This window comes from Hemiscyllium ocellatum, chromosome 24 (genome assembly GCF_020745735.1).
Source record: "Hemiscyllium ocellatum isolate sHemOce1 chromosome 24, sHemOce1.pat.X.cur, whole genome shotgun sequence".
In the NCBI taxonomy this organism is placed as follows: Eukaryota; Metazoa; Chordata; class Chondrichthyes; order Orectolobiformes; family Hemiscylliidae; genus Hemiscyllium; species Hemiscyllium ocellatum.
In genome coordinates, this window is record NC_083424.1 from 8,248,699 (window position 1) to 8,265,152 (window position 16,454).

Consider the following 16,454-nt stretch of genomic DNA (forward strand, 5'->3'; position numbering starts at 1 on the left):
ACAACCAATTAGCCTGTACCAAGTTCAATTGCTTCTGAGCTCTGAATAGACAATGTCTTATTGGGCAGCTTTAGTAGCACTTCTCTTTTGCTACTGAATGGTGAAAAACAGTTGGTCCTTAATTACCTCTGCCTCTGTTCTGATCTCAACCTTGTGTCTCATTTTCCCAGTGCATAGTTGGCATGAATGAAGCACCTGAATTTGCCCACAAAATTTCCAAAGCTACTGATAGGAAAAGTATGTCAGATTGCCTCTGTGTGTCTGCAGTGCTGTGCCCATAGGTATTTGCGGCTTTTGGCAAGATTTGTAGCTCAGGTTGAATTTCAGGTTGTAAGTTTGCTTACTTGAGCTCGAAGGTTTGTTCTCAGATGTTTTGTCACCATACTGCGTAACCTCCTCCGTGAGCCTCTGGTGAAGTGTTGATGTTTATGTCCCATTTTCTATTTGTGTCTTGGTTTCTTAAGGTGGGTGATATCATTTCTGGTTCTTTTTCCCAGAGGATGGTAGATGAGGTCCAAATTGATATGTTTAATGATGGAATTCCTGTTGGAATGCCAGGCCTCGAGGCATTGCTATGCATATCTCTGTTTAGCTTGTCCTATGATGGATGTGTTGTCTCAAAGTAGTGTCCTTCCTCAGCTGTATGTAAGGGTACTAGTGGTAGTGGGTCATGTCTTTTGATGGCTAGTTGGTGTTCATGTTTTCTGCCTGTCTGTCTGATGTACTTTGTTACAGTCCTTGCATGGTATTTTGTGAATGACATTCATTTTGCTGGTTGCTTGTATCGGGTCCTTTCAATTCATTAGCCGCTGTTTAAGTGTGTTGGTAGGTTAGTGGGCTACCAGGATACCAAGGGGTCTGAGTAATCTGGAATTCATTTCAGAGATGTCTTTGATGTAAGGTATTGTGGCTAGAGTTTCTGGGCGACATGTCTGCTTGTTTGGGTTTGTTGTTGAGAAATTGGTGGATTGTATTTATTGGGTACCTGTTCTTCCTGACTACACTGTGTAGGTATTTTTCTTTGGCTGTTTGTAGTTCCTGGGTGCTGCAGTGTATTGTGGCTCATCGAAATAATGTCCTGATGCAGCTCCGTTTGTGGGTGTTGGGATGATTGCTTTTGTATATGTGTTGTTTTTCTGTAGATGTTGGTTTGAAGTTCTCCATTAACTGTTCATTCTACTGTGACATTTAGGGCGGGGAGTCTGTCATTGTTTTCCTCCTCCTTCTGTGAATTTTATGCCAGTAAGGATATTGTTGATGGTGTTGGAGGTTTCCTCTAATTTGTTCCATTTTGTAATCACGAAGGTGTCATCCACTTAATGGATCCAAAGTTTGGGTTGGATAGTTGAGAGGGATGTTTGTTTGAGTCTCTACATTACTGCTTCTGCTAGAACTCTGATATTAGTGATCCCATGGGTGCTCCATTGATTTATTTGTAGGTCTTGTCTTTGAAGGTGAAGTAGGTGGCGAGGCACAGGTCTATTAGTTTGAGGATGTTGTCCTTGCTGATGAAGTTGGTGTTGTCTAGTGTTTGTGTCCTTGGTTCCTCTAATAATGCAGTCAGTGTTTCTTTGGGCAGGTTGATGTTAATTAGTGTGGACAGGGCTGTTATGTCAAAGGAGATCATTATTTTGTTCCCTTCTATTGTGGTGTCTTTGGTATTCATGAATTCTTGAGTGGAGTGAATGGAGTGGCATGAGGCTTCTTCTAGGCATTTCAGTTTTTGGTGAAGTTCCTTGGCTAGTTTGTATGTCAGTGTTCCAGGTAGTGAGACGATGGGTCTCGGGATCTGAGGAGGCTCACTGACACCTAGTATGGTAATGAAACATCTGAAAACAAACCATCCCGCTCAGCGAGCAAACTTGCAACCTGAACCTCAATCTGAACTACAAATCTTCTGAAAAATCGCAACCACGTATGGGTACAAAGATGGGAAACCAACTCCATCCGAATGAGCGCCACCTGCCAACAACTGTGTACTACTTGCATGAATACCTCAGGAATCAGGTATTACTAAAATGTCTTAAATGCAAACCACTGCTCAACACGCCAGTAGCTAAAAGAATATCCGGACAGAATGGCTGCAGAATGTTGTGAGAAATGATTAACATTGCCCACAACTGACTGCCCACAAATACGACTGGGAAACTTCGTGCCAAAATAACTTTTTAAATGCTAACGTGGCAGATAATGATTGGACAGACACATACGAATGAGCCATAAGCATCAAACAGCAGCAAACACAAAATCAAAAATCTAACCCTCCAGTGAAAACTCAAAAAAAAACAACACAGACAACATGGAGGCTTGCATTAAAAACCTATCAGACCGACCACTTTGCAGATTTGGAAAAAGCTGCCTAAGTAAGAGGGTTAAACTACAACTACAGAGATGCAGACAAAGAGGACTTCCAAACAGCATTAGAATCAAAATGAAGGACAACTGACTGGCAGAAGAAACCCAGCAGACCATCAGACAAATAGTTGCACCAACACTAAGCAGGAGCAAAGAAGGGAACGCACTCAACCCACAGGAAAGGAAAGTCCTAGAAAGACTCAAAACCGGCAAATGCATTGTAATCCTACCTGCAGCCAAAGGGTGCATGACCACCATCCTAAACAAAATGGAATACATGGAAAAAGCAAGCCCACTGTTTACTGATACCAATGCTTACCATCCGGTGGTGAGAGACCTGACAGCTACAACTAGAAAACTATTTCAGATCCACATTGAAAAGGCTTCAGAAATCAGGACAATTAAACGAGGCAGACTTCCAAAAAATGAAACCCGATACAACACACCCTGTTACTATGAACTACCTGAAGTACACAAACCAGGGATCCCCCTCAGACCCATAGTCTCACGATCTGGAACACCAGCATGCAGACTAACTAAGGAATGCCATCGAAAACCTTGTAGAAGACTGATGCCATTCCATTCACTCTACCCAAAAGTTCCTGAACACCATCAAAGACACCAAGAGGAGGATGAAATAATGGTCTCCTTTGACATAACAGAACTGTTCACATCAATTAACATTAACCTGGCCAAAGAAACACTGATTGCACTCCAAGAGGAACGAAGGACACACACACCAGATAGCACAAACTTCATCAGCAAGGACAACATTCTCAAGCTAGTAGACCTGAGCCTCACTACCCACTTCACATTCAGTAACAAGACCTACAAACAAATCAATGGAGCACCCATGGGATCACTAATATCAGAGTCCCTAGCAGAAGCAGTAATGCGGAGATTCGAGCAAACAGTCTTCCCAACTATCCAACTCAAACTTTGGGCCCTCTAAATGGATGACCCTTTCATGATTACAAAATGGAACAAATTAGAGGAAACCTGCAATACCATCAACAATATTCTGACTGGCATAAAATTCACAAAAGAGGAGAACAATAACAGACTCCCTGTTCTAGATGTCACAGTAGAATGAACGGTTAATGGAGAGCTTCAAACCAACATCTACAGAAAAACAACGCACACATACCAGAACTTAACTACAGAAGCACTCATCCCAACACCCACAAACGGAGCTGCATTAGGACATTATTTCAACGAGCCAGAACACACTGCAGCATCCAGGAGCTACAAACTGCCAAAGAAAAATACCTATACAATGTAGGAAGAACGGGTACCCAATAAACAAAGTAGGCTGATTTTCTCAACAACAAACCCAAACAAGCAAACACAAGGTGCCCAGAAACTCTAGCCACATGACCTTACATCAAAGACCTCTCCGGAATGACTTCCAGACTACTCAGACCCCTTAGCATCATGGTAGCTCGCAAACCTACCAACACACTTAAACAGCGGCTAATGAACCTTTTATTGGTAGAGGAATTGAGTTCCAGAGTCCTGAGGTCATGTTGCAGTTGTATAAGACTCTGGTGCGGCCTCATCTGGAGTATTGTGTGCAGTTTTGGTCGCCATACTATAGGAAGGATGTGGAGGCATTGGAACGAGTGCAGAGGAGGTTTACCAGGATGTTGCCTGGCATGGTAGGAAGCTCGTATGAGGAAAGGCTGAGGCACTTGGGCCTGTTCTCATTGGAGAAAAGAAGGTTTAGGGCAGATTTGATAGAGGTGTATAAGATGATTAGGGGTTTAGATAGGGTAGACACTGAGAACCTTTTACCGCTAATGGAGTCAGGTGTTACTAGGGGACACAGCTTTAAATTAAGGGGTGGTAGGTATCGGACAGATGTTGGGGGTAGATTCTTTACGCAGCGGGTTGTGAGTTCATGGAATGCCCTGCCAGTAGCAGTGGTGAACTCTCCCTCTTTATGGTCATTTAAGCGGGCATTGGATAGGCATATGGAAGTTATTGGGCTAGTGTAGGTTAGGTAGGATTTGGTCGGCGCAACGTCGAGGGCCGAAGGGCCTGTACTGCGCTGTATTTTTCTATGTTCTATGACCCTATACAAACAATCAGCAAAACAATTGTCATGTGCAAATTACCATGTAAGGACTATCTCAAACACTACATCAGACAGACAGGCAGTAAACTAGCCACCAACCAGCCACCAGAAGACATGACCCACTACCACTAGTAGGAGGAAGGACACCACTTTGACTGGGACAACACATCCATTGTAGGACAAGCTAAACAGAAGAGTGTAGCAATTCCTAGGGGACTGGTATTTTAACTGGAACTCCATCAATGCATCCATCATTTTGGACTCTATCTGCCATCCTGAGAAAAAGAACAGGAAATGATAATACCCACCTTAAGAAACCAAGACACACAAATAGAAAATGGGACATAGCACCGACACTACTTCGGAGGCTCACTGATGTTACATAGTATGGTGATGGGACGTCTGGAAACAAACCTTCCAGCTCAGCAAGCAAACCTATAACCTGAGTTTCTAATTCATTCCATCCCTGAAGGGAAATCTAGAAGTGCCATTTATTTTCCTTTCGGTGCAGTTGAAGACTTTGAAATTTGGCATCAGCTACTGTTATGGTTTTACAATGCACTTAAGTTTTATTTTAGTTTCAAGACAATAGCAATCATATATTTTTACGGCGGGGGGGTGCGTTAACTTTTTTTTCGTGTTTACTTGAGGAATTCTTGCTTCCCATTACATGTCAAGCATTCTTCACTTGGCAGTGTTTTAATTTTGCCCCACAAAGGAATGCAGTCATTTAAAGCATTGATTGCAACACTGGGGTTTTATGGTTCGAGATACAGAATTTTTAAGTCAGGATGTAATTATAATACCCAGGAATACTATGCTGCAAATTACTAGAAGGAATTTAATACAGCAGAATGAAGCCGTGCGGGTTGATTAAGGTGCTGCCTAGTCTGAAGAAGTGGAAATTTGCAGAAAGATTGGAAGATTTCTGGTTGTTATTTTGTTGTAACACAGATGTGACGATTTTAAACTATTCAAAGTTAAGCAAAATTGTGCCAGACTGTTCAGGAATAATCCATTCCCATTGATCTTAGCTAAAATAGAAGAAATTTAGGGCAAGATGAAAAATCTTGTTCTCACAATGCCGAGACTTTTAATGGCTGAAGCATAACAATTGGCAATTACATGCGTGCCAAGCTTCATCCTGGCTGTTATCAGAGTTATGAATGGACCTCTCATCTATATTAGAGTTGATCTTTTTCTGCACCACCTCTATAACTATAATACTCTGTTAAGCTGATGTACTTGTGTAAAATATGATGTGGTTAGGACACCACTACAATACTTTTCATTATCTCTATACATGTGACAGTAATAAATCAAATAAAATAAAGTGGAAGTGGAATTGACATTTACAGAAGATAAACTGACCTGGTGGACCTTAATGGCTCTCATTGTCATTTCCATTACATTTTTACATTGCTTTGCAACTCTGCTCAGAGTACTCTCTCCCCGATTCCAGAGGAATATAGGAAAGTATTATTTATATGGGTGTGTACCTTTATAAATATTGGGTACTTCGAACCAAATTGGTTAGGTTTTCCTCTCTGGTAAATTTTAGAACAAGTGGCTTTAAAGTTATTCTTCCATTCTTTTAGATCTGTCTTTAACTTTTGTGTCTTTGTTCCTTGCCTTAATACTTGTATAAAATTTGTTTTTATAACTTGAATGCTTCACCTGTTAGCTTTGCTCTAAATCATTGTTTTCCTTCTGAAGCCTTCTAATTCTGCATACTGCTGTAGATGTGCTTTTTAAATATCCTTTGTAACTTCAGGAGAAATCACATGATTAACTTCAGAAAATTTAAAATTAAACCAAACCTAACGTTTATTTTGTTTTTATTAATCTTGTATAAATGATCTGTCTGAATTTCCAAACAGCTTTTACTAATCTCTACTAATCTCTAACCCTTGACCCTAAAGGTTGCCTGATTAGCCACCAGGCAAGAACCTCTGCAGGATTATGGATGATTATGATGTAAGATCTGCTGCTAGCATTCTAGCTTCAGTTAAAGAACAGGAGGCCCGGTTTGAGAAGTTGACCAGAGCGCTTGAGGAAGAGCGTCGCAATGTTTCCATGCAACTTGAACGTGTCACTGTTCCCTCAGAAAGATCGAGTATATCCAACATGGACAACAATGAGTCATTTGCATGGCAACAGCTAGTTTTACAGGTAATTTACCTTTTTATTTTCAACTGGACAAATGTTTATGTATTACTTTGTGCCAGTTAGTCCAAACAAATCCATGTACTAGAACTGTTGTCACTTCACAGCATTTTCTTTAAGTCAGAATGTGCATTATGAATGGCAGACGCTGTTAGAACTAAGCATTAAAGCTCTGATTATCGAGATGGCCAATATAACCTGAAAATAGTCTGGGCTTGTTATGCTACCATGAAGTATGATGTTATTTTGGGTAAGCATGTTTGTTGGCTCTTGGTGAACTTGGTTGTTTCAGTGAGCACATTTGCAGAGCAGTAGATACTTGTGTCGATGAGTTATGAGCAATTTGTGTCAAATCTAAGTCCATTGTGTTTGGCTTCAGAATTTCTTGCTGGCATGTTTGTTGTCCATCAATAAACTATTTCCAAAACTAACTTATTTTCTGCCACTACAGGAAAAGATTCTTGACTCTGACATTTTAAATTAGTTACAGGTGTACTTACAACCAAATGGTGTGCTGATACTTTACACTCAACGTTGACCATAGACAGCATGGAAACAAACCCTTCAGTCCAACTCGTCCATGCTGATCAGATATCCCAATCATGCCCTATCCATGCCCCTCATGATTTTATAGACCTTTGACGTTACCCCTCTGCCTCTGATGTTCGAGGGAAAACAGCCCCATGAGAGCTGTGAGAATGGAAGCCTGTTAGAGCAGAAGCGTGTAAGACCCAGAGGACTAGGCTGCTCTCTAATTACAGAGAAGCGATTAATTGAATGCTTAATTTATGGGTCTATGCCTTGGGCAAGGGATAACTTTGAGAAGATGGGCCCATGGCTGCTGTAATTTTGTTGAAGTTCCACTTTTGTCCGCCTTGGGACCCTTCAACCACATGCCATCAGCATCGACTTCACTAGTTTCCTGATCTCCCCAGCTTCATCCCAGATCCAAGCCTCCAACTCGGCACTGCTTTGTTGAACTGTCCTACCTATCCATCATCTGTTCCACCCTCCCCTCTGACCTAGCACTATCACTGCCCATCTGCATCTTCCTATTGCCTTCACCTCACCTGCACCCTTCTCAGACCCCTTTCCCCTCGTCCCACATTCGTAATGAAGGGCTTGTGCCCAAAACATTGGATTTCCTGCTTTTCAGATGCTGCCTGACCTGCTGTGCTTTTCTAGTTCCACACTTATTGACTGAAATTTCCTCCCTCAACTCTCACAATGGCCTGCGATACAACTTATCCGCACCTGGAGATTTGTCCTCTTCCAAGCCAGTCAATATCTCCAATACCTTCTCACTTAATCCTATAAGATATAGAAGCAGAATTAGGCCACACAGCCCTTTTGAGACTGCGCTGCCATTTATCCGTGGCTGATATGTTTCTCAACCCCATTCCCATAATGTTTATTCCCCTTAATGGTCTCAAACCTGTCTTTCTCTGTCCTAAATATAGTCAATACTTGGCCTCCACAGCCTTCTGTGGCAATGATTTCCACAGGTTAACTTCGTCATCTCAGTTTTGAAGGGTCATCTCTTCACAGTGAGGTTGTGGTCCCAGGTCTTAGTCTCTCCAATTAATGGCAACATCTTTTCCAGTCCACACTATCCAGGTCTGTCAGTATTCTGTAAGTTTTTCAATCAGATCTCCCCCTTATCCCTCTAAACTCCACTGAGTACAGGCTTTGAGTCATCCGCCACCACTCATATTGAGCTGTTAAAAGGGTAATTTGTTCTGCTGACATGTAAGAAATTGGATGTCCCAGATAGTGTGTTTTTCTGTCTTGCAGGCAGGATGAGACATCTAATCATATTCTGTAAATGCTGCAGTTTAAGGAATAACCTAATCACACACAATTTTAAGGAATAACCTAATCACGCACTGTTTACGGAAATAATCTAACAACTTTACATGTTTTTGGTTGGCATGTGACTATGGGAGCGTGGCGGGGGCTGTGTGTTGCATGCATGACTGACAGTGATGTAAAACCCTGTATAAAGGGAGGATGGTTCCCTTGTTCAAAGAGCCTCGCTTGACACACTTTGCAACACTCTGTGATGCTTAAGTGATCCTCCAAAAACTTGTATTTGCTGAAATAAATTGTGGCTGTTCACAGAAGTTGGCATATTGCAGTTACATCAAGCGTGTAGGAATCTCAAGAAGGGAGCCTTAACATTTGGTGACAAGAGTGGGATTCCAACATCTGTGGGCCTTCTAGGCGGACTTAATAAGTGATCGCCCAAATGATACAGATGGGCCCACTAGCTAAGATTTATCTTGATTTCTCTCACTAACCTATCACTCAGTCGAACCCTCATCCCCTAGGACTGTGCAGAGACGGAATCTCTGAGATAACCTACGCACTTGTATGCCAACAAGTTTGTCCCAGGGAGGTTAGAGTCTCCCTGGCATTCAGTGGTTAGAGTCCTCTAATAGTGGGATTTAAGGCCCTGAATGTAGTACATAAGATAAGGCATAACTACTGTCTGTTTCAATCACCCTCCCTTGTTAAGAGGGGAAATCCCCACGCAAAGGTCAGGACCCTGAAGTGGGTATGGAGACGGAGGACACTGAACTTGTATATACAGATAAGTTAAGAAGTTGAGACATTTTAAAAAAAAATGGGATTATGGTAAGAGTAGAGAAATTGAGAAAGGAGAGGCCGGACTATCTAGTGGGAATACAATGGAAGTATCTCCTGACATGTCTAGTCTGTCAATAATGTTCCAAAAATAATGTTTCAACTATGGCCACAACATGGTCTTCTGACCTCCTCAGGGGCACCAATTGAGAACTCCTACATGTCCAGAATCTCCTCAAAGCCATCCTCTCCAAGCAATTGACCATAATCAAATGTGTTGCCCACATAATGGGCAATACGGACATCAAAGACGCTGCAACATACTGCAGTTCTTTTGTGCCCTCTGTGAACCAGCAGGCACTAAATCGATCAGCTGCCTCAAACGACGGGCATACCAGACATTGTCACTTTGCAGTGTTTACAGGGAGACACCCCAACCCAGAAAAATGCATGGGTGTTCGCCTCTGGATCACTCCAGTTGGCCGAGTATGTATACCTGATGCTTTGTTATCAATGCTTATTGACTGTCTTCATGCTGATACCCACCTTGGCAAGGAGGGGATGAGTGATGTAATGTTACGTACCTGGTAGCACTCCCAAGTGGCAGAGACTGTCCAAAAGCGTGTCAGATCATATCTAACATGTCAGCAAGATATTGACAGTCAAGGAGTGCGGTGTATGACAGGGAACACTCCCATGCCAAGTGGCCCATTTGAGTGTATTCACCTTGATTTCATTGAATTGCCGCATGTACATTGCTATAAGTATTGTCTGGTTATTATTGATGTATTTAGCAGATGGATTGAAACCTTTCTGACCATTATCACCAATGAGGCTTTATGATTAAAATTATTCCTGACCGAGATCATACCGAGGTTTGGAGTACCTCAACAGTTTAGTTCACACAATGGCCCCCGACTTTGTAGAGAAAATCAGCAAAGAGCTATGTGAGGTGCTGCATATCCAGCAGAAATTCCATTGTACTTATCACCCTGAGGCGGCAGAAACAGTGGTAAAGGGCAAGCGGGATTCTTAAAGCCAAACGAAGTTGATGTCTAAAACAGGCCTCAACTGGTTGAAGGTATTGCCTTTAGCCCTGTATCACATGAGGATTGTCCCACACTTGACCACTGGACTGTCAACAGCAGAAATAATTTTATGGCTGACTCAGTAGGACCCCTTGGGATGCCGTCATTGACCCATCCATCTACGTAAACTTCATTGTTATGGGAGAGGCAATACAAAGGTACTTCCAGCGGCTAACATTGTCTCTAAAGTTTCTTCATTCACAGGTAAAGCATGCCTTCGGGCCACCACCTGTGCCTCCATAACTTGATCCAAGTCTCACTCCACTTACCTATCCCCCTGGAAATATTACCCATTGCACACCCAGCATCAAATCACATTCCTGGGGACCTTGCTCAGCGCTTCTGATAGACAATTGACCCCAGAATGTAGGGCATCCATTCTGGTGACCCCTCCAGCTCACCCAGCACCAAAATCACCTGCCCAATATAGGGGGATGCAATGGATTCAGTCAGTTCCCCAGTCATGAACATGAAAAGTGATGAAGCTAACAACGGTGAAGAGGTCTGTATGCTTTTGGTCAGTGATCTTCCTATGGATATTAAACTGTGTGAGCTTTGCCTTCCCTTTTGACCATTTAAGGGCTACGAAGGTTCACTGATCAAGCTATGTTACATTTGACAACAGAGCAGGAGCAGAAGCAGCAAAGAATGCATTAAATGGCATTCAACTTGATCCAGAAAATCCTCATTTCTCCAATTGGAATTTGCAAAGGTGAACACTAAGATGGCCAGAAGCAAATTGATGGCTACACCTAACCCCACAAATATGCACCCTACCTTGGGAGCACACTTCGTTGCACAGGACCCCATGACCTTGCAGGAACAGCACTGATCCCTGCATCACCAGAGGCCTGGGCTCCCTATCCAATGTACGCAGCAGAACTGACCCCTGCCAGACTGAATTTTGTTTTCAGTTGGACAATACTGAAGGAGAATTTGGATAGCTGGCTCATTTACTCTCAACTTTGAGGAGGTGGCGTAGTCACTAAGGACTGTGGATTTAAGAACTTTACTGGCGAACACTTTCTTCCATGTGGGAGGATCCTGGGCATCCTACCTGCTGCATGGGCCAATAATTCTTGTTTTTATAATCATTGTGTCGATAACTTAAATACTGGCTGCCAGATTCTTATAAGCTGGTGGTGCCTTTTTCAGCCCCATTTAATTAGTTATCATGGAAAAGATAAAAGGAGGAAATGAGATGTTAAAGGTTTAATTTGTTCTGCTGACATGTAAGAAATTGGATGTCCCAGACGGTATGTTTTTCTGTCTTGCAGGCTGGATGTGACAATCTAATCATACTCTGTAAATGCGACAGTTTAGGGAATAACCTAATCACACATTGTTTGTGGAAATGATCTAATCGCTTCACATTGTTTTTGCGTGGCATGTGTCTATGGGGGAGCGACAGGGATTGTGTCTTGCATGCACGACTGACTGTGATGTAAGGGAGGATAGTTCCCTTATTCAGAGAACCTCGCTTGACACTCTCCGCAAGCATCGCGAAGAGTGGTAAGTGATCCTCCAAAAGCTTGTACTTGCTGAAATAAATTGTGGCTGTTCACAGAAATTGGTGTATTGCAATTGTATCAAGCCTGTAAGAATCTCAAGAAGGAAGCCGAACAATATGACAGGCCCTTCGTTCTTCTAATTGTTCCTGTAAACTACTTCTGGGCCCCCTCCAACTTGAGCATTTCTTTCCTTAGGTATGGGGCCCAAAACTGCTCAAGATATTCCAAACACTCACAATATGCCAAATCTAGAGTCTTATACAGCCTCATCAGTACATCTCTGTTCTTGTTTTCTAGCCCTCTTGAAATGAATGTCAACATTACATTTGCCTCCTTAACTGCAAACTGAACTTGCATGTTAACTTTAAGAGAATCCTGAACTAGGCTGTTGAGTCGCTTTGTGCCTCAGATTTCCAAAGCTTTTTCCCATTTACACCAAAATGCATGATCTCACACTTTGCCAAGTTTTTTTCCATCTGCCACTTCTTTGCCCACTCACCTAGTATATGTAAATCTTCTATAGCTTCCCCATTTCCTCAACACTTTCTGTTCCTCCCACTATCTTTGTGTCATCTGCAACCATGGCAACAATGCCCTCCGTTCATTTGTCCAGAATGTTAATGCATAATAGTGTTCCCAACACAGACCCCTGTGGAACTCCATCAGCTACTGCTGCCATTCTGAAAAATATCCCCTTAAACGTACTCTCTGGCTTCAGCCAGTCAGCTAATCCTCTATCCATGCCAGTACCTTGCTCCTAACACCATGGATCTTCATTTGCAGACTCCTGTGAGGCACCTTGTCAAAGGCTTTCTGGAAATCCAAATAAATCATGTCCACAGGATCTCCTTTGTCAAAATTGTTCATTATTGCTGCTGCAGATAGATTTTTAAAGCCCTCTTTCTTTTATGTTTGTCAGTGTTTACTTAACATGGGGATAAAGATCTGATTTAATGCTACCTTCTCCAGTATAATTTTTGTTTCTGTAATTGTGCTTCACTGTATACTTTCTGTATTGATACCCATTATCATGAGCAATTTAAGATAGCACAAAATATAAGGGGTGTACTATACGAAAACTGAAGACCACTTAAGTAGAAGCTCTGAAGTGCTTCCCTTAATTGAATAGACTGTGAAGGGACTAAATATATTACTAGTCTTTGACAGAATGGCTGTTGGTATATGATGCACCTTATCATAGCCATATGTTCAGATATAAAAACCTGTCTAATAGAAAGTTGATGACAGGAGTTGAGCATGATGGATTGTCTTTCAGCTGTGTCTTGCAATTGAGTAAATGAAATGTAGAAACAAAGAAGAAAGGAAAGAATCCAAATCTTGTTTTGGATTCATCGCCAGGGGAGACATTATCCGTGCAACCAGTCAGTCCGGTCTTTGTTAGTATTTTAATTTTCAGAGGTTCCCAGTCATTATTCTAAGTCCAGTGAACATCATCCTAGTCAACCCAATCTCCCCTCTCACAATAAACCTGGCATCCCAGAAATCAGTCCGGTAATAAAATTCAGTCTGCTATGCAATTTAACAGTGAAGTTGGAGAAAAATGTAATATTTTGTTTGTCTACACAATGAGTCCACATCAGTTGAGTGAAGAAAATAAAATAAACTTGTTTTGAAGTTGTTATTGACATGACTAATTCTTTAGTCTTGGTTTATGTCTGACTTATATGTGAAATTATTTTCACCTATGATGTAGTCAAAACAACTTTGCCTGTTGAGAAAAGATAGTTTCATTGCACAAACTGGGTACTTACATTTTGCAGTGCAAATGCAGAATTCTTTTGAACTATTTCTGACTTTGTTTCTTGTTTGTTTGAATTTAATTCTGGTAGCCATTTAACTTTAAAAGGCTGATGTTTTAAGGGTAATGTCTGCTTCATTAATTTTAATTATTTTCCGAATTAAGCAAAAAATAAACATCTTTAGTGAAAAGATTCAGGCTACCTGTTACATAGAGATACTTCCTGTGTTAATTCATCTTATGCTCCTGTGAAATGCCTTTCGATGTGTCATTGTGTTAAAATAGTTCATAATTTTTTTGGAGCACCAGTGTCATTATTATAACATTATACTCCAGTTGCATGTTATAAAGCTGAGACCGTTATGTCGCTGAAAATCTGCTGAGGATCTTCAACTTAACGAATCATCCCAACCAGCTTTAAAGGATACTGTCAAGTATGAACCACAAAAGGTATTAGGTACGCTGACAAAGTTTGAACAAGACAAGTTTTTAGATTAGATTCCCTACAGTATGGAACAGGCCCTTCGGCCCAACCAGTCCACACTGACCCTCCAAAGACTAACCCACCCAGACCCATTTCCCTCTGACCAATGCACCTAATACCATGGGCAATTTAGCATGGCCAGTTCACCTGACGTGCACATCTTTGGACTGTGGGAGGAAAACCACACAGACACTAGGAGAATGTGCAAATCACACAGACGCTGGAATCGAACCTGGGACCCTGGGGTTGTGAGGCAGCAGTGCTAACAACTGAGCCACTATGCCACCCGAGTTATTTCAAAGGGGATAACAAAGTAGAGGGTCAGTAATCTAGGTGACTGAAGATAGAGCCACCAGTAGTGAATCAATTAAGATCGCATGCATAGGAAGTGTGAATTTGAGGAGCATATATACAAGAAGATTATTTAACTGAAATACGTTAGAGGGGGCAGGGTTAAAGCCATGGAGAGATTTGAAAATAAAGATGTAAACTTTAAGATGAAGTTGTTGCTCGATCAGGAGCCAGCGCAGATCAGCCAGCATCAATATCATGTATCAAGGCTTTATGCAAGCTAAGACAAAGATGGCAGGTTTGCATGTTTCAAGTTTGTGGGAAGTGGTATGTAGGACACTAGTTAGGAGAGTTTATTAGAATAGTCGAGTTTTGAGATTTTGAAGGCATAAACAAACATTTTGGCAGCACCTAAGATGAGATAGATATGATGGTTGGTGTTAGAGAATTAGAAATAGGTGATCCTTGTGGCCTAATGAACATTAAGGTTGAAAACCTACCTCTGCATCAAACACAACATGACAGAATGCAAACATAGAAACAGAAAATAGGAGCAGGAGTATGCCATTTGGCCCTTTAAGCCTGTTCTGCCATTCAGTATGCCCATGGCTAACCTTTCTGACTCACTCGGGTGCCTGTTTTTGTTTTCAATTTTTACACTGATTTTGGAGTTGGTAGCTAAGAATGGCATTTTGACCTTCTTAATATTTTACTTGAAGGGTTTCTGCTCATCCATTACTGGGTGGAGAGTAACTAGCTGACAATTTAACAGTGGTGATTTGAGGGTGGGTTGAGGTGGACTGGGCTGAGTGCATGAAAACCATTTTTATGCTGAAGGTGAAAAGAGAATTTTGACTCAACTGTCCATATTTTAACCTTCTGATGTTTTTGTCAGGAAAGCATATTTTGTAGTTAATACTTATTGTTTTCATAGTTTATCCTAATTTAAAGATGGTTTCTTTAAGTAAAAAGTGGCTTCATGATTTCTTTCCATTGAGTTGATTTTCTCACCACTATTACAATCTTGAATGAAGTCAAGTTGTTTGAGGATTTGTGTATTGATTTGGATAAAGCATCTTGTATTTTCTTTTGTATGGAATTATTGTAGCTTTGGATTGTAATTGAAGATCATAAAACCAAGGGCTGCACTAAATAAGCTTACACCTGATTCTTTTATTTTTTACAGTTGTATAATTAGATGTAGAGGAGCAGTATGATTCGGCACTGTGCTGTCACTGTTCTGTCCAACTTGGATTTAAATTTGTGACACTAGATGATGTAATACTTGAAGTTTTTAGGTTGGTGCATCGGTACCTGAGAAAGTGACCCCTTTTGATTCGATGCAAAATGCTTGGCCTTTAGTGAATGTCTTGATTGTACCCCAAGTGTAATAGTGTTGTAGAGAATCTTCAGTTGGATTGACCATATCTACATACCAGTAAATGCTAGAAATGTATTCCGTTCAAATTCTGTTGATTTCAGTGAAGCACATGCTGGGTTCTGAAATTTAGATAATTAGGCTAAAAATAATTCTTCTTGAAACAGAGTGGAACAGTTTTCAATGTGTATGTGAACAGGATTTTTTTTTAAAAATAAGGCTTTTTCTACTAAGACGAGAGATATGTGCTTCACTGACTTGTTAGAACTGATGTGGAGGTGCTGGTGTTGGACTGGGTTGCACAAAATGGTTGGAGGTTTAGAAGGTGCTGTTGGAGAACCCTTGGTTAAGTTATAGTATGTACTTTAAATTGTATCCACTGTTAGTGAATGATGGAAGAAACAAATGTTTGATGTCATGTCAATCAAGCAAACTGCTTTTTCCTGGATGGTGTCAAACTTGAGAATTATTGGAGCTGCAATCATCCAGGCAAGTGGGAAGTATTCCATCACATTCCACTTGTGTCTTGTAGATGAGCACTTAGGAGTTGGGAGGAATGAGTACTTCATTCAGAATTAACAATCTCTGACCTCCTCATGTCGCCACAGTATTTACATGGTTTGTCCAGTTCATTTTCTGGTCAATGGTGACCTGCATGCTAATGAAAGGGATTGAGCAATGGTAATGCACTGAATGTCAAAGGGCAGTTGTGATGTTCCATCTTGCTGGAGACGATCATTTCATGGCACTTGTTGCCGT

The 16,454-nt window shown here is 41.3% G+C and overlaps 1 protein-coding gene across 11 annotated transcripts in view; it reads left to right on the top strand.

Moving 5' to 3' along the window:
* arvcfb (ARVCF delta catenin family member b) overlaps window positions 1–16,454 on the top strand; it is a 323,925-nt gene that overhangs the window by 133,937 nt on the left and 173,534 nt on the right. For 7 of the 11 annotated variants that reach the window (XM_060843416.1, XM_060843422.1, XM_060843420.1 and 4 more), the window contains one exon: window positions 6,355–6,604. The exons of 3 other annotated variants lie outside the window; for them this stretch is intronic. In XM_060843416.1, coding sequence (XP_060699399.1) covers window positions 6,395–6,604 — 210 coding nt within the window. In that variant the 5' untranslated portion in view covers window positions 6,355–6,394. The remainder of the gene's footprint in view (window positions 1–6,354; window positions 6,605–16,454) is intronic. One more of the 11 variants, XM_060843424.1, reaches the window with a different exon arrangement.